Here is a 23,501-nt window from a genome sequence, read left to right on the forward strand (position 1 = left end):
CAGCGCTTCATGGCCTTCATGAATTTATCCACCGGATGATGTCAGGACTACCACCACCATTCAACCTGTCAACTTACAGCAGATACGGTGAGATATTTGGAAATGTTTTAAGCTGCGTGAGCAAGACTGAAGCCTAAATGTAGCTGGCACAGCTCTCTTCTTTCAGCTTTTTTTACATTTAAATTTTACAAAAGAAATCTTATTTAAAAAAAAACTTTAGCTAACCCGGTTCTGAAAGTATGGCGAACGCTGTTAACGGTGGCGAAGGTATCAGCAACGCTCACGCGTACCTGGGCGACCTGGAGACTGTAGATCACCGCCAGCTCTCAGTCTTTCCCGGTGGCAAGGTGCTTACACTACCACTGATCTACCTACCCGATATCGTACGCACAGGCTGCTCATTGAAACCTGTCGAAAATGATGCTAACATCTCTCAGGTTCTGTTTCCAGGCGATGATCTGCCACTCCGGATGCTCTCGGACTCGATGATCATTGGCATCCGTAATTTACTATCACATGAAGGTGCGCTGCTGGCCGTGCTGCCTCCACACCAGGCTAGCACGCAGTATGGGGTCACTGTTCGAGTTGAGAGATTCACTGTGGAGGATCACAGTGCGGCGATGACTGGGGCTGCGAGACAGCGCTTCCGTTTAGTTAAGAGACTACGATCGGAATCGAGCGCTGCGATTTTGTGGGGTGAAGTGGAGATCTTACCGCAGGACAGAGCTCAGTCGATCCCATTCGACAACTTGTGCTGGCATCGAGAAGACGAGAAAAAGGAGAATGAGACGAGCAAGAAGAGAAGTCTGCGGAAACTCCGTGGACGACAGTACCCAGCGTACTGGGGGTGCAGTACATATGCGTTGTATGATGCACGGGTTCTGGTGCAGAAGATTCAGAACATGCTGCTGTCCAATATCCACGGCGAATGGTTTCGCAAACCGCGAACGGACCGATCAAGAGCACCAAATGGTGAGGAAGAAGACGAAAAGTCGTCATTGGTGCACTATTTGGCGCTGCCAAGCGACCGACAGGACCCGAACCTGTTCGCGTACTGGGTGGCTGGAAACTTGCCGCTGGACACGACTCAACGACTGAACTTCTGAGTATGAACTCCACCGTGCGGCTGCTGCGCAGGAGATCGAACTTCTGGAACAGGTTGAGGAGGATATTTACTGCTCCATGTGTGGCACTTTCCTGGCGAATACTCGAGAAATCTTCAGCATGACGGCACGCGGTGCCGCTGGAGGCACGTTCGTTAACCCTGGCGGCCACGTCTTCCAAGTGTTGACGCTGCGCGAGGTGGACCGTGCACATGTCTTCGTGGATATGACGCGCAGTACGGAGGACACGTGGTTTGCAGGATATGGATGGAGCATCACGCATTGTAACTCATGCTATCAACATCTTGGCTGGCGCTTCGACCGAGTGGACTCGCATGGACTACCTGCTACTTTCTTTGGCTTTCGACGAGCAGCATTAACGCGATCTCGAGGCTCTCGACGAGTTGATCCTCGATCGATCGGCTTGGACGGATACGATACGGAGGACTACGAGGAGTCGATAGCGTCCAGTGATGGCTCGTCGGCTAATAGCGAGGAAATGCATTTGCTGCTGAGTACAAGTACCGGTACAGAATAACGCAAAAACACGCTTGGAGCAACGCCAAATCAGTTGATGCTTGTCACGCAGCTAGAGCGTTGAGGTTCAGCTTGCTGCGTAATGTGTCACCATTCTTGGGCATGACGGCGATGTCACACCTCTCAGCACGAATAAGCGCTAGGTGAGATTTATAGACCTGCACAAGAGCGGAAACGTGAAAAGCAGCGGTGACTCGGGCGAATTGATTAATCCGCCTCCACCTTCACGCTGTAACACCGTCGACGTAACCGTACATAGCCTTCCATCATCAGTCGCAGGACCACGCGCTCTTCGCCGTAACTGAGCTGACGTAACGTACGTAGTAGATCGATATTTTGGTGTAGTCGCCCCAGAGTTGCCCTGCGTTGCCAGTCCAGGTCCCGTTGCAGAAGCTGACAAACACGCAAATCTGCAGCGATTCCGTGCTTACGCGTCACGTTGCTCCTTCATCAAGGCAAGGTATCCTTCCTAGTGCTGCAAGCTGCATGGCTTGGCGCTGTCGGATGCACCTTAAATGTTGCTGTTAGGGAAGGTGGAGGCGGAAGCGAGGCCAGACGGGTGCGTAATCGAAAGAGTGAATGTCACTTCAACCAGCTCGTCGTTGTGATTGGTCAATGTAATACACTTGAAGAATGTATCCCAACATCACCTTCCGTTGCTGCAAGTCACACAGCAGCTTCCGTTGATCAGCTCGAAGTTTAAAACCCGCTGCATTCCATAAAGTCTGCTTATTAGTGCGCGACTTCAACCTGTTGGCGGGTGTACGCTTGCTCAAGCACCAGCGTCCTCGAGTAGAGGCCCTCAACTCAAAGCTACTGGTGATTTGCCAGGCGGCGTGTTCTAGATAGCCTGCAATTGGCCACCTTTTCATCACACTAGTGAAATACAAAACGACTGCTTCATCATCATTTTTATTGCTTTAGTGTATGGAAGCAAGGTAATACAATGAGGTGCTGAGGCAAGCGGTGGATCTCATCCTTCGCCAGCCGCGCTTAGCCCGAGCATTGCTTAGTTGTCCGAAACGATCCACGTGTCAAGGGCACGCTCGTAGTTGCTGGCTTCCTCGGGGGTGAACCACATAGTGATCTCGTGCTTGGCCGAGTCGGGGCCGTCCGAGCCGTGCACGAGGTTGCGGCCCGTGGAGATGCAGTTGTCGCCACGCAGAGTGCCGGGGGCAGCCTGGTTGGGGTTGGTCGCGCCCAAGATCTTGCGGCCGGTGAGGATCACGTCCGTGCCCTCCCACACCATGCACACGATGGGGCCCGAGGTGAAGTACTTGACGAGACCCGGGAAGAAAGAACGCTCCGACAGGTCGGCGTAGTGGGCCTTGGCGCGAGCCTCCGTGGCGGTCATAAGCTTTAGCGCCACGAGTTTGTAGCCTTTCTTTTCGAAGCGGCCGATCACCTCGCTGATCAGACCGCGCTGCACGCCATCGGGCTTAATGGCAATGAACGTGCGCTCCTTGGAGGTTCCGGGCACGCCACCCAGAGGCGTCGAGGACTGGACAGCAGCCTTGTTCTCAGCCACGGGGGCAGCGCTCAGGGCCAGGGCCGTCACACCAGCAGCGGCAGCCACAGCAAGAACTGGGGCCTTCACGGCCGAAGCGGCACGAGCCTGGGTGGTGAAGGTGCGGGTGGCACTGCGCTTGGCGGCGGAGGCGACACGGCGGGACATGCGGGAGAACATCATGGATCTGGTGACGAGGAGGAGTACGTGCGACGAAGAGAGCAGAAGCACAAGTGAGCTGTCTGCAGTCTGTGGTGGCAAACCGAGGGGGTGCCGACGACCGCGCGTCACTCGTCCTGTCGTTACTGTACTTTCGGAAATTGATACAAACACTGCGGCTCTAGTCGAGTAGCTTGAGTAAAGTAAGTAAAAGGCCCGTGAAAACACATTCCCTTATATAAATGGATTTGCTGTGGAGCAACACCACTTGCAGAGTATCCGAAACATTATTGGCTAAAACGAATTAGAAAGGGGTGAATAATAAAGCAGCAAATATCCTTTGGCTGGTCATCGCAAACGAGCAAGATGAGCCCGACGGAAGAAGAAAAGAAGCAGCAGGCCGACGCGGGCTCCGATGGCGAGGAAGAGACGCCGCAGGAGCAGGTGAAGAGCAAGAAGGATGAGAGTAACGCCATGGAGAAGCTCACGGACCTCGTTGAGGAGAAGCAGATGGACGAAAACAAGATGAAGGCGGCTTTCCAGGCGCTGCACAAACAGGAAGAGGCGGACAAGGAGGCCGAGCGCCTTCTGGAGAAGAAACTAGCGGCCGTCAAGGTCAGCAAGGAAGATGTGGCGCTAGTGGCGCAGGAAATGGAGATCTCCACGCAACAGGCGGACCGCAAGCTGCGCGAGGTCGACGGAGACGTCGTCAAGTGCCTCAGTGCGCTAATCTCCGCTTGATTCCGCGACCCACTGACGAGCTGATATTATCTGCGGTAGATGCTGGGGTTCAATAGACAGTGACGCTTTTGTTTATTATGTTTCATCGACAATAAGGGGGTTTATTGCTTGTTAACTAACACGTTGGCAATGGAATATTACACTACAGATCTGCTGATTTCTACCTGCTCATTGAGGAAGTGCCAAACCGGAGGACACAGCTCTTCGCGCTTGGGACTTCTGAATTGTACTCATCATGCGTTCTAGCTGCATGTTCTTCATGTCGACGTGGCCGGGGCGCAGAACTTGCAGCGAGTCTCTGAAATGGTGACAGGCGGCGATTAGCCTGGACCCTTTTCGTTTGGTGTGTGGGTCTAGCGTTTCGACGAGGTTCTGGAAGTACAGACTCTTTTTGAAACGAGGGAAACTGTCTTTCACCATGAGCCGCATGATCTCGTCGCACGCCTCGTCGAAGAACGTGGTCTCCACGATAGCAGTGGGAGATAACTTGTCCATCTGCTCCAAGATGCCGTCGCGTATACCTGCAGGGAGATTCACCTCTTTCGGGGCGTCGGACTGGATATATCGCTCTCGAATATGGTTCGACACTACCCGTCGCTCATTACTGTCTTCTATCACGCGGAACTTCTCAATCTCCAGGAAGAACAGATAGTTCTCGTCACTGTGTTCGGATTCGAGAAATGCCTGGAATCTCTGTGTCAAGAGACCGTGACGTAAGACGCTGGCAAAGTCGCAGCGCTCACCGAACCAAGCAATATTTGCTGCGGCCCCAGCAGCTGGAAACTCTTCAAACAACCTCAAGATCTTAATGAAGGAGCAAGTCAACAGAACTGCAGAGGACCGTGCGAATGCCTTCCCTTTACTCACATTCATGCGCTCAAAGGTGAAGGGGCCCAGATAGCATCCTGGAGTGAGGAAAACGGAGCTGTCGTGTCCGAACTTGCTGGTTTTTCGGTGATTAGACGTGATCTCCACCGCTCCGTACACTATAAACACAAACTTCGACTCGTGTGCATCGTTCTCGTCCAGTTGACGCAGTACAATGTCGCCTTTGTGCACCTGATCTTCGATGTCAAGTTCGTTACTGAAGCGGATCATTCTCTCGTTGGGTATCGAGTCGAAGAAGGGCAGCACTCCACTCAAGATCGCCTTCAATAGAAGCCTCTCCTTCAGTAGTTTATCCACGCCCAGGCGTGCGTCGGGACACTGATCCAATAAACTATGGAAGGCTTTTTTCTCGATGCTCATCAACATGCAGCTTTCAAGCGCCTTGACAGTTGCAGCACGTGGGATGTTGATCAGCAACGACATTTCGCCAAAGAATGAACCTGCCTCTAGCTTCGCTAAGGGCCCAGTAGCCCGTGAGCTCGTCACCTCGACAGAGCCAGCTAGAGTGACGAACATTTGAGTACTGATCCCTTCGTCTTCACGGAAGATGACGCTGTCGCTGGGATATACGCGTATTGTCGACATTTCCGTGAGCATTGCGAGTTTTTCTTTGGGGAGATTCGCGAAGAATGGTATGGTGCTGAGTAGACCGATAAAGTCTGCGTTAGTGAGAGCGTTTAGTGACGAGTCCTTCTTGTCATCGGGTAAGGACCGAGGTGGCAGCAGCAAATACCGCGATTGATTCTGCAGCTCCACTCGAGCACACATGGTGGACTGCAGTACAACCTCGTCACCCCCTCCGTCAGTCACATATCGACAGATAACTTCCTTTTCGGATTTCCAGAAGAGAAAAACTTCAGATGTTAACAGGACTTCGCTGTCATGTAAGTGAGGATCAACCTCATACACGTGACTGGGTGAATGAGGTACCACAACATGGATACGACCGAGAGGCATGAATGCACGGATGCTTAAGGTGTTTGTCCCGTTCGAGTCAAAGAGACTCGCGCATCCATCGAATATGACAGCAATCTGGCCGGATTGGGCTGCGATGGATGCACGATGGCTAGAGGACTCCGCTTTTCGTAACGTAATCGCTTGAGTGCTGCTGTCTGCACCGATGAGTTGGAGAAACAAACTGCCATCGAAGACCCGGCGAACCTCAACGTATCGATGCGCTTGGGTACCGCAAACACAGCCCATACTCCCAGAGGCTTCACAGCACGCTTAGTGGCACGTACGCAGCAGATGATGACTTCCGTCTCGATAGTACTCAGCTCATGTCCAGGATGACTCTATTTTCGACGGAACAGTCTCGTACAACTACCGAAGCCGAGAATATCTGTTTACAGCTCGTAAAATTTCTAAATTGGCGTAACTTATCAAGTTTTTTCGCCTCGTCAAACTCTGCAAAGCAGCTAGAAGTTCGGTAACAAGATGTGATGTATGCTCTTCCGAGACTACAACCACATGAACGAAAGCGAGTCTCGGTCGTCCTAGATGGCAGCTTTCCATTTATACCTAGACCGAGATTCCCCGCCCAGATCACTGTCCACCTATTTCCGGGCAATGCTCGTCGTTTCGTAGCCGTAACTCCTTTTTTGCTCGGCCCCGTTGGGCTGAATATTGACCACGACCCGCGTGAACAGCATTTCGTGCTCCGGTTCAACGCTCGGGACTTTCGAGACTTCGTCCGTCCCGAACGTGCTGAGGCATCTATCAGGCAGAATTAAGCGCGGATTTGCGGTCGCGCCGATAGCTTCTGGTGGTTCCTTGGAAAAGGATGCGTTTGCGTTGATTCCCGACATTCCCCGCACGACAATGACTCCTCCACCAGAAGCAGAAGCCCCAGCAACGATAAAGCCGCCGGCCACCCACACACCCGAATACTCAGAAAAACCTTTACAAGTCGATCTCAAAAGACGATTGGGCTTCGTTGAGCCCCCAAAGGTACGCTACTGCAGACGGGAAATCCACGTCTCAAGGGCGTAGAACTAACTTGAATCTCTGGTGCTTTCTCTAGCGATTCGGTGCCGATTATCTTTTCTTCCGTTTCTTGTCCAGAGAACATAAATTACGCCGCTGGTGCGTGCAGATAGTCTCCCACAAATACTTCGATCGATTCATCATTGCCGCCATTGTGGCCAACTCAGTCATCCTCGGATTGTCCGATTTCTCCGTCGTGGACTCGGATCTGAACCCTGCAAGTACCGGGAAATTGTATCAAGGCGGGAAACTCGTGGACGCCTATTCGCTCCAGAACCACATTGTAGAGATTTCGGAACTTCCATTCACGATCATTTTCACCGCAGAGTGTATCCTCAAGATCATCGCAATGGGAGTCCACGGTAAGGGCTCATACGGAAAAGATACGTGGAACGTCCTCGACTTTTTCGTCGTCGTCTCAAGGTAACAACGCTGCTGTATTGACCGGAATTTATTTTACTTCCGTTAATCTGTTTTTATTTTATTTTTTTTTCCTATAGTCTTGTGGCTTCATTGCCAGGAATGCCCAACGTATCAGCTATCCGAACGATCCGAGTGCTTCGTCCACTACGATCTCTCTCAGTAATTCCTGGAATGAGACGTCTCATCGCTGCCTTGCTGAAGGCTCTACCCGCTCTCGGAAATGTCGTGATTCTCCAGATTTTTGTCTTCTTCATCTTTGGCATCCTCGGAATTCAGCTTTTCGGTGGCAGTATGAATCGGCGATGTCGCGAGACATCGTTTCCCGTCAAGTTGCCGCTTGATGACACGAACGAAGTGGTCTGGCCAGTTCCGCAAGAATACATCGACCAAGTGAAGGCGAACGAAGAGGCGTATTTTTGCATTGATGTGCCACTTTTAGATTACGAAGACAGCGCTGGCGACTACACAAAGGAAACTTCGCCTTGGAATGTTCCTCAGGATTGTTTCTGGCCGGTAGACGAAGACGACGAGTTTCTCTGCGCTGCCAAGGGCCAAGCTGGCAACCATGCGTGCAGTAGTGGGAAAACTTGTGGCTCGGACTACGACGCATTTGGAAATCCTAGATTTAGTCACCACAAAGCCATGGATTACGCGCTCTACCGCCCCAGTCTGGACTGGGGTCTCACGACATTTGACAACATCGGACGAGCGTTCTTCACCATCTTCCAGTCCATCACACAAGAGGGCTGGACTGTCATTATGTACATGGTGATGGATTCGTCTCAACCGACGGTCGGGGCGATTTTTTTCGTGGTTCTCATCATTTTCGCGTCGTTTTTCGTCATGAATCTGACACTGGCAGTTATCTCAGAAGAATTTAATCTCGACCAGAAGCCAGGCAAGACCGCCGCCCAGAAGCGAGAGGAGGAGAGGAGAGCAAAGCTAGAGAGAGAGAATGCCGAAAAACTCGCCCGTGAGCACTGGCTGAATGCCGTCGTGTCTCACAAACTCTTTGCCGGGTTTATCATGGCCGTGATTCTCGCCAACACTGCAATTCTAGCCCTGGATCACTATCCGATGCCCACGCAGATGGACGAAGATCTCGAGATTGTAAACTTTGCGCTTTCCTGTGTTTTTGTCGTCGAGATGGTCATGAAACTCTTTGGACTTGGATTACGGCAGTATTCTTGCGACAGATTCAATCTGTTTGACGCCTTCATCGTGACGATGGGGATCCTGGAGACGATAGCGTCACCACCCTCTTTCATGTCCAGCAATCCTCCAAAGAAAGGAGCAGTGTCAGCTTTGCGATCATTTCGTCTCTTTCGAGTATTTAAACTGGCTCGAGATTGGAAATCACTTCGAGAACTACTGGAAATGATCATACGAGCAGTGGCCAGCATCACGAACTTCGGAGTGCTCCTGTTCCTATTCATCTACATCTACGCATTGGTTGGCGTTCAGGTAAGTTAGTTACCCGACGTTTCAAATAGCTTACGAATATCTTACGATTTCGTTTTGTCGTGTCTGCAGTTCTTTGGTAACACGATGCGCTTCGACAACGAAGGATACCCGACTCCATTCAACCTGGAAGAGTTCTGGGATGGAACGGTAAGTAATTTATTTTGACAAAAAGAGCGTGAACTTATACCAACCCTTTTTTCGTATATTACCAGGTTCCACGAAACAATTTTGACACGCTACTCTGGGCTGCCGTCACGGTGTTCCAGATCATCACGGGCGAGAACTGGAATAGTATCATGTACTTCGCCATCCTTGGGAACGGCATGCTGTCGTGTGTCTACTTTATCTCTTTGGTGATCCTTGGCGACTTTGTGCTCATGAATTTGTTCCTGGCTCTGCTACTGGACAACTTTGGAGACAACGACGAAGAGCAAGAAATGGAAAAACAGGAAGAAACCAAGAAACTTGCGCAGAAAATGTCCGTGATGAACATGAGTATGAAAGTTGCTCCAATCACGTCCGAGAACGAGCGAACGATGACGGCAAGAGGAAGTTTCTTGATGCTATCCACTGCGTTTCCCTTAGGAGCTCGTCGACAGTCGATACTGGAGATGGACGAGGATGCAGACGAAGAAGACGTTCGAGTTGTCAACCTCGAGAGGTTCGCAGACGAATTGACACCAAGCGTACCATTGGCAAAAACCGTATACATTGAACCTCCAGCTCGACTGAACCTTCCGAATGGGTCGACCACTCCTCGCGCTGATAAGGCAGTCAACTTGGAAGGAACGTCGTTGCGAGACATGATGAACTCAGCTCGAAACAGTTTCTTGGCCACTTCACGGGCGAGTATTGTGTCCGCTATGATGCTGAGCACGGGGGTCCAGTTACCTGCAGATGAAGAAGAAAAAGAGGACGATACGAACCACCCTCCGCCCCAGATTAACCTCGGAAGATCGCTATTCCTTTTCCCAGGCGACTCGAAAGTGCGACGCGTTGCCTGTTATCTCTCCACACATCGATACTTCGACTCGACTGTCTTCGGTCTTATCGTGGTTTCGTCCATTGCTTTGGCTGTGGATAATCCACTCGCGGACCCCAATTCAGGCCTCGCGACGTTCCTGAAAGGCCTGGACAAGGCGCTGGCGATAGTTTTCGCCATCGAAATGGTCATCAAGATTGTTGCCATGGGGCTCATCATGCACAAAGGCGCATACCTTCGAAATGGATGGAACATCATCGATTGCGTCATTGTCGTCTCCTCTGTCGTCATGCTCGTGGCTGAGTCGTCAGGAAAAGGAACAAACCTCAAGTCTTTGCGGTCACTGCGAGGGTTACGAACGTTTCGTCCCTTGCGTATGATCAGTCGACGGCCTGGCTTGAAGCTGGTAGTGAACGCCTTGTTCGAAGCCATCCCCGAAGTGATCAACGTCCTGTTCGTGTGCATGCTCTTCTTTCTCATTTTCAGCATCGTGGCGGTCAACTACTTGAAAGGAACGTTCAATGCCTGCAGTGGAAACGTCTTCAACGCGTTTTCGGCCGCTCGAATGAGTTTTCTCATCACTCCGAAAACGTGGAAAGAGTCCTCAGAGCTTCAGCGGAGTTGGTTTGCCGGTACAGCGTGTGAATCATCGTTCCCAACCACCACAGGCTCGGAACTGACTTCGGAATACGTTTGCGAGTGCTGGGGAGCCGACTGGGGCCACGTTTTGCCCCAAAACTTCGACAATGTGGGCTCAGCCATGTTGACGTTCTTTGAGATCTCCACTACCGAAGGCTGGGCCGATGTGATGATGGCTGCCATCGACTCAAATGGCATCGGGATGCAGCCGATCCGGGACAACAACATGATTTGGGCCTTATTTTTCGTCCTCTTCATCATGGTCGGCAGCTTCTTCGTCGTCAACTTATTTGTGGGGGTCATTATCGACAACTTTAACCGCATGAAAGCAGCGCTCGGTGGGGACTTTATGCTCACCCCGGAGCAGAAGAAGTGGATTGAGGCCCAAAAAGCTGCATCTCGCGTCGGCCCCGTGCGTATTTTGAGGCCTCCGAGGCAATTTTTACGACGTCAGCTGTTCTTCCTGGTCAAGATGCAGCGGTTTGAATGGTTCATCATGATCTGTATCATCGTAAATACCTTCCTAATGGCTGCGCAGTTCTTCGGTGAATCGACAATGCAAGCGTACGTTATCAACATTGTGAACGAGATTTTCGCCGTGATATTCACGCTAGAAGCGGTGATGAAGCTGACAGCTTTCGGGTGGGAGTATTTCGAGGACCAGTGGAACCAATTCGACTTTTTCGTCGTGCTCGGTACACTATTAAGTGTCATCGTTGAGCTTTTCACGGGCGCCTCAGTGCGATCCCTTGCGATGCTTGTGCGCGTGTTCCGAGTCACGCGTATCCTGCGCCTCGTCAAGGCATCCAAAAGCATTCGGCAGATTCTTCTGACGCTCTACATCGCCCTGCCTGGCCTCAGTAACATCACGTCCATCCTGTTCCTGATGCTGTTCATCTACGCTACAATGGGAGTCCAGATCTTCGCCAAAGTGGCGATGTCGGACAATATCGACGCCCACGCCAATTTCCAGGATTTTGGCAGCGGCTTCCTCTTCCTCTTGCGCGCTGCCACTGGAGAAGCGTGGAATAGTTGCATGCATGATCTGGCGTCCAGCACTCCGGGTTGTGTGGACGATCCTCCGTATGACCCAACCATGTGCGGGTTTAATGACTTTGAAGGCTGCAAACCTCTGAACGGATGTGGAAATCCCATTGCCTATGGGTTTTTCTGCACGTTTACTCTTCTGGTGACGTACGTCATGCTCAACCTCACGATTGCCGTTATTCTCGAGGGTTTCTCGCTCTCCCACGAAGATGAGGAGCCATTGTTTGAGCCCGAACTACTCGAAGAATTCCAGACCAAATGGGCCGACATTGATCCGAAAGCCACTGGGTTCGTCAAGGTCGACAAGATGCTGCTGCTTGTGAACCTGCTCAAGCCACCACTGGGGAAATTCGGCATGCCGATGGACATGGCTCACTTTTTCAAGTACACGTGTAAGTGGCAGCAGTAGATGGCTACATTATCAGCTCTAACGTGTTCCTGTCATGTAGGTCTGCTCGAAGTGCCTTTGTACGAAGGCGAGTTCGTTTACTTTCGAGATGTGCTGTTGGCCATGACTCGTGAGATGGTTAAAGTACGTTCACGCACGCAAAGGTGGCTGCAAAGATCTTGATTTTTTTACTTACCTTGGAATAAATGTCCAGGTGAACGCAGGCACCATCTCCGACATGCCCCCGGACCAGGACCCTGGCATCTCTGGTGTCCCAGGAGCTAAACGTCGTATCGAGTTCTTCGCACATCAATATTTTGGCGCTCGACGGATCCAGCGTCAAGTGGCGGAATGGCTACGCATCAAACGGCAACTCGAGAAAAGGTACATGGAGGAGTACAAGAACAAGATCAAGAAACCCAGCGGACGACCCAAGAAACAGCGCGATGCACGTGTCTTCACCATAGGATAGTTAGTCTCCATTATCTCGTCGTATTGTCTGCAAAGAAGAAAGAAACAACACAATGTTCTCCAGTGTATCCATTCTCTCAAATGTATCCATCTATCGTCGATTGGATCGGCGCCCCCCACGTCTCGCTGCTTCCTCCTTCCGGAAGGCCCAGTCCACATGAATCGTACTGCCCAAGATTTCCTGCCCGTCCAAGCGTTCCATGGCCGCCTTGGCATCCTCAAAGTGCTCGAATTCCACCAGTGCGTAGCCCTTGACGAAGCCTGAGCGTCGGTCCAAGTTCAGATGCAGATCCTTGACTTGTGCGTCCTCCCCGAAGGCGTCCATTACGTCCTCCTCCTGTGCTTCCTCGTGTACGCCGGTGACGAATAGTAGCCATCCCTCCACGGAGCGCAGAGCCGTTGAGTGGTCCCGACTGGAAGGCGAGGGCTTGAGCTTCTCAAACACGCCGCTCTCGGATGGGTACCGCGCCGCGTCCATGGCAGCGGAACCAGATCCGCGTCCTTTAACCGTGCGTTTGGCCTGCTGCGGCTTGTCCTCTTCCTCCTCTACGGCCATTGCCGTGTCACTCTCATAGTCCACCTCATCCGCCATACTTGCTCACAAGGCTGCAAATGGTGAGCGAATAAAGCTTCTCGTACTAAGTGCGAATCAAATGGGATGGAAATGTGTGTACATTGTGACACACAGTCTGTGTTCTGTACATGTAGCCCTATTGAGAGAGCGTAAAATAACGTTAAAATGCGTTTCATTTCGTATCACTATTACACAGACGATCCTCTCAGTGTTGATAGCGTCAGGAGGCAGCATTATAATATTATAAAGAGGAGTTGAATACTCAATATAAGGTACCCAATATAAGTGCCGTTCGTTATGCAAAGTGGCTTAATTTCTGCCGGCTATTGTCAATTCCCCGCCCAACACTGTAATACCGCGTACACCTTCGCCCACTAAGCCCCACCCACGTCGCGAAGCAGGCTAACGAATGACCAGCGACGGCAGATCTGTCGATTGCGTTGTGGGCTCAGCTACAGCACGCGGCAACGATTAAAAACATCCTAAAGCACAAAACGCCTACTCGAACTCATACCATTGGAGCAAAGTCGCACCGTTCGGTCCGCTTTTGCGATACTATTGCATTTGCATGCAATACCGATGGATCTGAGCGTTTGCCACCCTTTTTGTGGGTAAATCAAGGAGCTAACAGCAGATGTCACTGCTATCATTCTTCAGTCGACCTTTATAGTTAAGAGAGTTATCTTAAGTTTTGTAAGCAAGCTCTCAACCACTTTATTCGGAGGGAATTACGATTGGGAATATTAATACAGAGAGGATCGTCAGCACATACCGCCACGACAAAAGGTGTATGTATTGCAAAAGTTTAATCGTGTATAGTATTCGTTATCACAATACATCGTTTTATGTAGCCTATGTGTGATTCGTAATACCGGTACTTATTATTTAAACAAATCCGCATTTTTTGTCGTGCATTTTGGCCAATGTGAGTGCGTAGCTTTGTGGGAGCACATAACTATTAATATAGAGGGGAATGGGTCGCAGATTAATTTTAACGCTGGATTCAGCTTCAAAAGATGCGTCGTTGATTTAGAGGTGTTAGTCATTGTGTTATACCCTAATGTCGGCATATTTATAACCAGCAATTGTGTAGACTTGACTATCGACGAGCTGTAAGATATTCATTCGCGAGTTATCTGTCTTGATCCTCGATAATCTCCGCTCGGGTGGCGACATCTTGTGCACGTTCAGCAGGGATCACAATCACACCGTTGATATCGCCACGGATGATGTCGTTGTGACGCACCACGCATCCTGCAACGACGATGGGGCAGTTCACATCTCCGATTGTGGTTGACCCCCACACTCCATGCACCGACGTGCCCGTTGCGAACGCGGGGAAGTTCATTGCACACAATTCCTGCACATCTCGCACACGGCCGTCCGTCACAACACCGGCCACGTTTCGTGCTTTCGGCGCTGTTGCCAATATTCCATCAAACACGGCCGTCGAAATGCCTGACGGAGCACTGATCACCACCACTTGACCCATCTCTGCTGCGTCCATGTAGTCATAAGACCCAGTACCGACTGTGGCTCCAGTAATTGGCATCATCTTAACTGTCAACGCCGGTCCGCAGATGTTCATCGCTAAGGGAGCATCATACCCCCGAACCAGGTCCAGATCCACCAAATGCCCTTTAATCTTCATCACCGCCATTGCGTCGCCAATGACACAGGTAGATAGTTTGGCCAATCGAAGCAGCACCTCGGTCTGGTCCTGAGGAGGCTCAGCCTCTGACTCCAACATGTTGGTAAGCAGTTGCTGGTCAGCCCGCTTGAGGGCCAGCGACTGAGCCGTCTCCACTCCAGAGGATGAGAAGGTATCAGGACTGGACGTTGGCACGGCGAGTGACGCCACCGTGGCCGCCATGCTGTCAGTCGAGTCCTCAAGCTCCTCGGGCTCCTCGGGCTCGTCTTCAGCTTTTGTCTCGTGGAGCGAATCGGTAGCAGGAGCGGAGGATGCGGCAGCCATTGACCTACGGGAGCGTTGGTTGGTCTGGAAACCCGGTACACACGACATCTTGAGGTGTTCCGCCAACCGCGTGGCATTACTCGCATACTGCTTGTCGCATTTCTTGCATTGGTAGCGCACGAGCCCCTTGCGACCGGTCTCGGGCTCCAGCCGGGTGAAGAAGTCGTACACATTGCTGGGCTTTCGGCCCATGACTGCTACGTTTTTGATTCGAAGGGTGTATTTTACGGTCGGGGAATTTATTTTGCAGGCAAAGAGTTTCAGCCACTCGTCGTTGAGTCTGAAGTTTAAGAAAAAATGGCCAATAATGAGTGCAGGTTCAACTACATGTACCATTTGGATACCGGCACGTTTACTACAGACTGTAGTAGTCTTCAGTAATATTGTTTTGCTAGTATTATTCTTCCGTTTTGGCTGATAGGAATTCAGTAAGGACCTTAATATTATCTGTCATAGTTAATACTTCGAAGTATTTAAAACGATTTGGCACCCTAAAAGATATTATACAAGCCGAGCGGATCCCCGCAAGCGAGGCTCTTTATCCCTGCTTAAGCCGAGCAGCAGTACGGCCGCCTCGCTCCTCTCGAGTACGTTTCACTTTTGTAAATTGTGCATTCAGATTTCAGATTCGAAAATCGGATGGAAACGAAAAAAAAGGTGAGAAAATATTATTGCTATTCGCGCTTTGCTCGGCGGATTTTTTTATACCACCGTTCTGTATTAGCGATTGACCGTCTTATTTGTAAATGCCGCGGTGAGCTCATGCTAGTGTCCTTCAAAAACTACCAAGAACCGGATTATCTCACTAATTGTTGCCTAGTAACTCCAATTATTATTAGAACATTTTTCTTAATAAACTGAAGGACAAACCACCATCTGAGTAGCCATTCTAGACATTTTGTGCACCGCAGTTCCCCATAAACCCGTAGGATTGGAGAGCTACGACATTGTAATAGGCTACATTTTGATATGCAAACACCTATCAACCAAGCAATGCCCTCTGTTTTCTGTTCTAAAATTTACTATGACGGAAATAATGGATTTAATTTAGAACCAACTCAAGGGATAAAACACTTATATAAACCTCATTTTGCAAATTTATGTCCTGAACTTTCCTGGAAAAAAACGATTGCATAACCTGGCCTGAGGAATGCGCGGCTCGCTATGGGAGTCAGCCTACGCAAATATCGCGGGCGCTCGCTACCGCTTAGTAACATCAAATCAAAGTTTAGGATGTTTAGGCCAGTTTCAGGACATAATTATTTTCCGGTTTGGAAAGTTATATGCCTTGCTGCTATCACATCGAAAACGTTTAACTTTCAATGATTCAAAATTGCATTTACGAAAGGTATTGGCTTAGTTAGCAGTGTTTCCAGCGATCCTACATACAAGAAGCAGGCATTTTATTTTACTAATGATGTGAAAAATCCAGAAAATATGAAATCTAATGTATTCCCGATGTACTTGCGATCACGCGCAAAATATGTACTCTACAGGAAATGACATGTAACAAGCGAGGACAGATTTACCAACCGTAAACGATTGGATTATAGCTGTAGTCATTATAGCTGAAGTCATTTGACCGAACTCATTCTGAAACATTTTCACTGTCATGTTAATTGCATGTAGTCGTTTAAGCACCACATATATCGTTGCGGAGCGTCCTCCAATGGTGTGCTACTGAGCTGAGTAAGCGCAACATATTAATAGGTATTAGCTCAAAAACCCTGAGTAAAAATGCGAACGTAAGCAACGTGAACATTGGGAGATGTCCAATCATGTATAATAATACTTTGTGTTTCAATCTGGGGATGCTGTGTGCCTAGATCGTTTTTTTTTCATATTTCCTGATTGATATAATTGTTCTAATGATCTTGAATCAATCTTCTTGATGCAATCTTTTTATTATTGCTAGCTATCACTGTATCTTCATCTTCCACCCGAAACCACCTGCACTTCAAATAACATTTATACGAACGCTTCACAATATGTTTAGTTTAGCGTCGTGCTCGATATCGCGGTTCATTTCTGAGCTCACATGATAGTAATGGTATGTCCAGGTTGTACTACTTACCCGCTTGTACTGCCTATTTGAGCTTGTAAGTAACTAAAGATTGTTCACTTCTCACACAAAGCTCAATAAAAGCTAGAAAATATTCGAATTGTAATATTTTTATGCATGCAGCGTGCATTTTGTGCTGATTCAGAATTAGTCATTAGGATCTCGACGGTAGTGCTTTTAATGTGATAGTTTAAGGATAATTACATGATGGTTAAACGTCATTTAGGCTCCACGTTTATTCACGTTTATTTATGTGGTCTACTTTCTGCCAACCAACTATAATTAACACCTCTCGTGTTTGTTGTTGTCCTGCCGCTCCATTTATAATCTTATCATTCGCCCCTATCGGCGACACGTCCGCCAATTAAGTAGTATCAGATTTTGCTGTCCAAACAACTCTTAATAAAAAACAATTGTTTACTGCAGTAACACATATGGGTTCATCTAAAACTATTTTTCTTCATGGATCAAGTGACAACGTATATTAGCACAGCGTTGTTCTTACGGCCAGCTTCTGTTGTACATGCACTATTATTTGGCAGCTCAGTCGGTTACCTCACACTCATATATTTTCTTAATATTTCTACAACAAAACAGTTGTAGTTATTCTTTTAGTATTTGTTTCTTGTAGAAACTACTAAGAACATAGTATTACGTATATTAATGGTATGGCCTCGGAAACACGTGTACGCTAAGCACCTTGCAGCATAGGAAGCGTCCTTAGGAGCTATTTCATTTGAAAATAAGTATTAATAGCAACATCCAAAATAAAAATAGTAAACATCAAAACTTCGTAGTATTTAAGCGATGGATAATGGGTAGTCTTGTGCAAATCTCCATAATAAATTATTATGGAGATTTGCATAATATTATTATGTGCACATGGATTTACCGATGTAAGCTACATAATCCAGTTTTAACCTATTGGAGCCGCCTTCGCTCCGCTCGACAGCCAATGAGAAAGCTCAAAAATCTAAACGTTTCGTGTGACGGACGGACGGACACCGTGTTAGCATTAATCATTTAGGACTAGCCGGCCGCCGCCGCTACGCGGCGGAGTGGCATGGTTTGTTGGCAATGAGGTGTCCGCAAATTTAGGTGCTACTTAGTGTCGCGTTCTTTGCGAGCATCGTCACCCCAGGAGGTCTTGGCTTCGTGTACTTAACCACTTACCATTCCATAATATCATGTAGACCTGTGCAAGATCGTGGTTTGGTACACCTCCGCTACCCCATATTATACGTTGTGTGGTGTAGTAGAACACACAAATACCATCAGATGTGGATTCCTTACACAAACCACAACGAATCGCCGAGTTAGGTCGGCGGTTGTATGGCCTGCGCAGAGGGTGGTCCCCTCGCGGATCGGCCCTTCCGGGACAGACGAGTGGCTCGCTTCCACTCGGTTCCGACTAACCAAGTCAGATCACTTCCGAGGCTCCGCCGAGTTTGGTTCGGCTGAGCTCGTTCACAACCCTGTGCCCTCCACCAAAGGATGGACGACGGCGCGCGAGCGCTTTTACAGGCCACCGAGCGCAGAGGCTGCTCAGCTAGAAGTGTTACGGCACCCGGGCTATCCGACGTACCGGCCCGCTGAGTATGCGGGACTTTCTTTCGCGCGTAGCGAGACTTTGTCCTACCCCGACCGACCTAATCTCTTGGCGCTACCAGTCAATACCCTACAAGCTATGCCTCTCGAGTATCGACGGCAGGCATAATCCAGCCCTAAGCAGGGACTTACCGGAAAAGTGTGCACGTGTCTTGGACTAGGAAAATTCTGCTCTGTTATCTTCTGGGAGCCTTTTCGGCTCCCCCTATTTAATCATATGCTTCTTTTACAAATATCTAGTGAAATGTAGTCGTTTCGGATCTCTGCCGACCCTTCAGCTGGGTTCAGGCGACCGTTGAGCTCAGCGGATATCCGGATAGCATCATCCGGATAGATCGCCGAGTACTTATTGTGATCCTTTGTTCCTAAGCTCTGGGCTATCAGACCGAGCCGATTCGTGATCTAAAGTAGGGTGGCGTATGGTCGAATCTGAAAATCCCTACACCACAACTGCCCCGGTTATGATACGAGCCGAGCTGGTGAGTGTCTTAATTCTTCATTTTGTTCTGCCACCGTTGGTCCGTACTCGGCTGATGACGTCTCGCGGCTCTCCACCACCTTCTTCGGTACGTTTGCTGCTTCCGCTGTCACTCACTTGGCAGCTCCTTACTCCTCGCATGTTACCCCAGCACAGCTCGTGGCGCCACCATTCTCCTCCAACTCCTCGTCGAGGTGAAGGCGCGCCAGCTAAGTCGATTCCTCGACCCGTCGGCACTCGTGGGGTCAGCGACCGGCCTGAAGCTGGGTTGGTCGACCTGACAACTTCCCATGAGTCTGACGCGGAGTCGGCGGAGTCTTCTCGCGCGCGCCCCCCTGGTCCACCGAGCTTGCCGGGCGACACCACTTCGGGCGCCCCCAGTCAGTCAAGCTCGGCTGCTCCAGTGAGTCTTGACCCCCTCATAGCCAGGATTAACGAGCAGGGGTACGAGCGTCAAGAAGAATTGACCTTCTTGGCGAGGCTCATGGCCTACGGATTCACCCGTTCCGTGGAGCCTTCCGATCCCGTGCAGCGGCGAGCGATCCTGCAGGCTTCTTCCGCGGGGGAGCTGTTGGACATCTTGAAAGGCAACTACGCCGCTCTTGATTATCCCCAGATCATTGGTGATCTCAGGGCTGACAATCAAGCTGTTCAAAAAGAGAACCGCGCACTGACTCGGCGATTGGACTCTCTTGCCCTCAGCAATGTTGACTTGTCCACTCAGCTCTCATCGGCGCGACAACAGGTGTCCCGATTGGAGGCTGCTGCCACGCAGTCTGCTAATCTCCTTGCTTCACTACGAAAGGCTGTAGCCCTGAGTGGGCTATCGCAGCTGAGCAGGGCAAGGTTGATGCTGCATTGAGTCAGGCTCAGCTCCATCATCAGCAAGTCTTGGATCGAGACGCCGAGATCTCAGTCCTTCTCCGATCTATTTCCGAGAGGGATGCGGCGTTCGTTACTCTTCAAGGCATTGCTTCCAAGCATTTCGAGCAGCTGCAGGAATCGGTGCGGCTGTACAGCTCAACCGGCACTCAACCCTTGCGGCACGCTCAGTCGGTGATCGCTGAGCAGCGGGCAGTGATCTTGCGGCAGAAGCGGCTCATTCGTCGGAATGGTGTTATTCCGATGCATGATCCTCATATGGCTGCTGCTGCTGGCGCTGGTTTGGAGGTTCCTGGACTTGATCCGTCCGACCTTCTTCTTAACGCCCGGCTGTGTCGTGTCTTGGAGTCTCGTTTCCCTGAAGTTCTCCACATTCCAGCTGGTGAAACTCGGCGGCTGGAGCTGATCGTCCATCCTCGCCAAGACGCCCCAGTGACTAGTTCTGCTGCTGGTCCTAATGTGGCTCCTCCAGCGGGTCAGGCTTCTTTTGCGACCCCTTCGGCGGACTCGGCTGCGGCTCCTGTCAGCTCAGCGGCGGCTACGAGTCGACCCGAGCCGACCCTCGCCTAGTTTCATCGTACTCCGTTGGCGGACTTGACGTCGACGCAGCGGCTTCGGCGTTATGCCAGCCCCAAACCTCCAACTGCTGCAGGTCCTCGTCATCGTTCGCCGGCGTCACATCCGCCTCATCCGTGCGCTTGTCCACTTCCCGGGGAGGAAGGACACGAGGCTATCAGTGCCCGTTTGCGTTCAAGTTCTCCTCAAGCTACCGTGTCCGATGGAGGAAAGCCCCGCTCTGGAAAATCCCGTCGTCGGACTCGGCGGAAGAAGGTTCGTCACCTTCAGTTGAGTTCTGCTACACAGCCAGCTGTCTCTGCTTGCTCTGAAGACGACGATGACGCTTCGAGCGAAGTTGAATTCGAGTTTGAGTTGCCCGAACCTGCCGATGACACCATTCCTGCGATTAATTCGACGACTTCGGTGGGTTCTTCGTCTTCTGGTCCTCTGTCGACGTCGTCAGTCGCGGCTACTCACCCACCGCCGGTATCTTCTTCCGATGTCGTGGCCTCGCTGCCTGTCCCGGCTACAAGTGTTTGTGTCCCAGGCTCGACTTCACCCATCTCCACTGAGTTGCCCCAGTCAAGTGTGCCGCTCAGCGTCGTATCCGCGGTGGTTGGGCACTCCCGGTCGTCATCTGGGCGATCTTCTCTCGTCTCTCCCTCTCGGGGTCTGAGCGTATCCACTACCCCGACTGACCTAGTAACCCCAGCCGTGAGTGTCCTCAGACCGTCTCTCCCTGCGAGCTCGGCGGTGTTGACGTCCCCGTCTAGGCGCCCCATCCGGAGATCTGCTGCAACTGCTCGTACCGTGACTGCTCAGCTGCTTGAGGACCTTGACGCGTCTGACGACGAGGTCTTAGGGCCTGGCGACGGTTCTGCACCGTCCGCCGGCTCGACGAATCTTGCCGCTGGGTCGCTCTTGGATCCCATTTCTTTATCCGAGAGCTCGGCGGGTAGTCCTTCAGGTTCTGACTCGGAGGCCGAAGATGCTCGTCGTTCTGCCAAGGCGAGAAGCCTTCATGCGGCAATCTTCGGCTCTGACGATGAGATGAGTGATGAGTCCTTGCCGCCGAGTAATCGCCACTCCTCGCGACATTCATCGATGGATTCTGGTGACGGGGCGACTTCTACCTCTGCGCCGGCTTCGGGGAAGCAGCAGCGTCGCAAGCGTTGTGCCTCGTCGAGTCCTACCGGTCACCGGTCGAAGCGGTCCAAGAAGTACAAGAAGCACAAGAAGCATCACAAGAAGCACCGGCACCACAAGCATCGGCGGCCTGCGTCAACTCCTGATCTGACTCCTGCCCAATCTCTTTCGGCTGCTCCTTCGCCAAGTGTGCTCCCGGTAGCGTCAGTTCCCTCTCAGCCGAGTTCGACTGCATCGCGGCCGGCTTCGGTCACTCTGCCAAGCGCTCTTACACTCCCGCTGGCGACGTTACGGACCCGAGCCTCGCAAGCAGTTTCCAAGGATTGTCGCTTGACTCTTCACATGGCTCAACTCCGCGAGGTACCATTTATGCATTTCGGCTCAGCCCGCTGTTGGAATGCGTTACTGGATACACTGAGCGGAGGGGTGCAGCTGGAGCTCATAGGTGGCAAGAGTCGTGTGCCACCCACGCCGTGTTCTCTTGACGGCATCCGAGCTTTCATGGCTGTCTTTGATCCAAGTCATCCTTGTCAGCGTCTCCAGCGGATGCTCCCCGAACTTCCCTTCTTCTTTTCTCCATCGGTACTGGAGGAAGCTCGGCGGTGCTTGGCTTCTCAGACCCGACCTCGGACCTTGATGTAAGTTCTTGGGGATATGTGGGGGAAGCTTCGTGGCGACAGTCCTTTGGACTCGGCGGGGAGGCCCATCAAGACATATGGCCAAATGACCTGTTACTTTGTTGCTCTCTATGAGCGTCGTCATTGGATCGTCGAGTCAAGTGTGTTGATGGGTCTCCATCCTGACGTCAACCCGACTGCCACGCCCGCTCAGCTTGCTGAAGTGTATGAGCTGTGGCTGATGTACAAGCGCGAGCGCAAACGACGTAGTGACACCCTACGATCCTTGGTTGTCGCTGTCTACGACCAGCTTTACTCGGCGGTCACCCAGAAGCTTGGCGATGAACCTGTTCCTCTTGTGGATGCTGAGGTTTATTTCGATCCGTCCGTCCCCCGTTACTCTCATGTTAACCTTTCGTGGGTTCCATCCGGGAGACTGGGTTCAGTGTGCTCACGATGTGGATCTAGCCGAGCCCTGGCGAGCTTGGTGGCTAACCGATCCGGCGGTTCACCCGTATAACACATGCTTCCGCGCTCGGAACGTGGACTTCTTGGTTTTCACTCCGCGCGGTATGGACCCTCAGGTTGCTGGCGACGCGATCGAAGAAGACTTCGATCTTGCCGAACAAGCGCCTTTTGCGTACGCTCAGGGTGCTCCACCTCGGCTGAATCGTCAAGGTATCCACATCTTCGCTGGGTCTTCAATCGGTGAGCTCGGCTCGGATGACGAGGGTGCGTCTGATGACGACTCAGAAGACGACCGGTTGGGCTCTCCCAATCTCCGAGGCGCGTCTCCGAGTATGTCTCTGTTCGGCACCCCACTTCCAAGTCCAACGGATCCGCCTCAACCCACGTCAGCCGAGTCGGGTTCTGAGGCACCGGTTCTTCTTCCACCTGCTTCGACGTCAGTCTCTTTAGCTAGCTCGGCGATGATACTTCTTGCCACGGCTGCGGATGTTGCATCTCCTTCCGCAGTTTCTCAAGGGGCGACGTCTGCTACGCCGCCACGCCTCCAATCGTCGAGTCCGCTGAGCTCTTCCCAGTTGTCTCCGTCGGGTTCAACTCTCTTGGAGTCCGGATCGCCTTCTTTTTAATTCTCTTCTTTTGACTGACCGTCCGTAGGTATCGTCAGGACCCCATTTCGTAACTATCAGTATATGTAATTTCGACACAGTAGCATTCGTCTCAACTCGGCCTGTGTCGTCCGCTGAGTTGGTGTAACTTTCGGTGCAATAGCTGTTAATCCTCATCTGCAACTTGCACCAT

General features: G+C 51.1%; 7 protein-coding genes across 7 annotated transcripts; 3 read left to right on the top strand and 4 right to left on the bottom strand.

The window, feature by feature from the left end:
* Window positions 1-239: 239 nt before the first annotated feature.
* PITG_08760 (uncharacterized protein) lies at window positions 240-1,641 on the top strand (the record flags this gene model as incomplete). Its single annotated transcript, XM_002902795.1, has 3 exons — window positions 240-347; window positions 438-884; window positions 1,138-1,641. 3 exons carry the CDS (start codon window positions 240-242, stop codon window positions 1,639-1,641), a joined length of 1,059 nt encoding a protein of 352 aa, XP_002902841.1.
* Window positions 1,642-2,533: 892 nt separating this feature from the next.
* Window positions 2,534-3,370, bottom strand: PITG_08761 (nucleoside diphosphate kinase B; the record flags this gene model as incomplete). The annotated part of the gene is made up of 1 exon (XM_002902796.1): window positions 2,534-3,370. The coding sequence occupies one exon, from the start codon at window positions 3,313-3,315 to the stop codon at window positions 2,650-2,652; it is 666 nt and encodes a 221-aa protein (XP_002902842.1).
* Window positions 3,371-3,650: 280 nt separating this feature from the next.
* Window positions 3,651-4,047, top strand: PITG_08762 (uncharacterized protein; the record flags this gene model as incomplete). The annotated part of the gene is made up of 1 exon (XM_002902797.1): window positions 3,651-4,047. One exon carries the CDS (start codon window positions 3,673-3,675, stop codon window positions 4,045-4,047), a length of 375 nt encoding a protein of 124 aa, XP_002902843.1.
* A 168-nt stretch (window positions 4,048-4,215) lies between these two features.
* Window positions 4,216-6,138, bottom strand: PITG_08763 (uncharacterized protein; the record flags this gene model as incomplete). Its single annotated transcript, XM_002902798.1, has 3 exons — window positions 4,216-5,807; window positions 5,880-5,981; window positions 6,054-6,138. The coding sequence occupies 3 exons, from the start codon at window positions 6,136-6,138 to the stop codon at window positions 4,216-4,218; spliced, it is 1,779 nt and encodes a 592-aa protein (XP_002902844.1).
* A 618-nt stretch (window positions 6,139-6,756) lies between these two features.
* On the top strand, window positions 6,757-12,336 carry PITG_08764 (Voltage-gated Ion Channel (VIC) Superfamily; the record flags this gene model as incomplete). The annotated part of the gene is made up of 8 exons (XM_002902799.1): window positions 6,757-6,843; window positions 6,959-7,344; window positions 7,422-8,808; window positions 8,878-8,955; window positions 9,021-9,553; window positions 9,635-11,868; window positions 11,926-12,008; window positions 12,079-12,336. The coding sequence occupies 8 exons, from the start codon at window positions 6,757-6,759 to the stop codon at window positions 12,334-12,336; spliced, it is 5,046 nt and encodes a 1,681-aa protein (XP_002902845.1).
* Window positions 12,337-12,389: 53 nt separating this feature from the next.
* On the bottom strand, window positions 12,390-12,927 carry PITG_08765 (RNA binding protein, putative; the record flags this gene model as incomplete). The annotated part of the gene is made up of 1 exon (XM_002902800.1): window positions 12,390-12,927. One exon carries the CDS (start codon window positions 12,925-12,927, stop codon window positions 12,427-12,429), a length of 501 nt encoding a protein of 166 aa, XP_002902846.1.
* A 1,114-nt stretch (window positions 12,928-14,041) lies between these two features.
* On the bottom strand, window positions 14,042-15,076 carry PITG_08766 (demethylmenaquinone methyltransferase, putative; the record flags this gene model as incomplete). The annotated part of the gene is made up of 1 exon (XM_002902801.1): window positions 14,042-15,076. One exon carries the CDS (start codon window positions 15,074-15,076, stop codon window positions 14,042-14,044), a length of 1,035 nt encoding a protein of 344 aa, XP_002902847.1.
* Between the last annotated feature and the right edge of the window lie 8,425 nt (window positions 15,077-23,501).

The sequence above is a fragment of the Phytophthora infestans genome, genomic scaffold, assembly GCF_000142945.1.
Source record: "Phytophthora infestans T30-4 supercont1.16 genomic scaffold, whole genome shotgun sequence".
In the NCBI taxonomy this organism is placed as follows: Eukaryota; Oomycota; class Peronosporomycetes; order Peronosporales; family Peronosporaceae; genus Phytophthora; species Phytophthora infestans.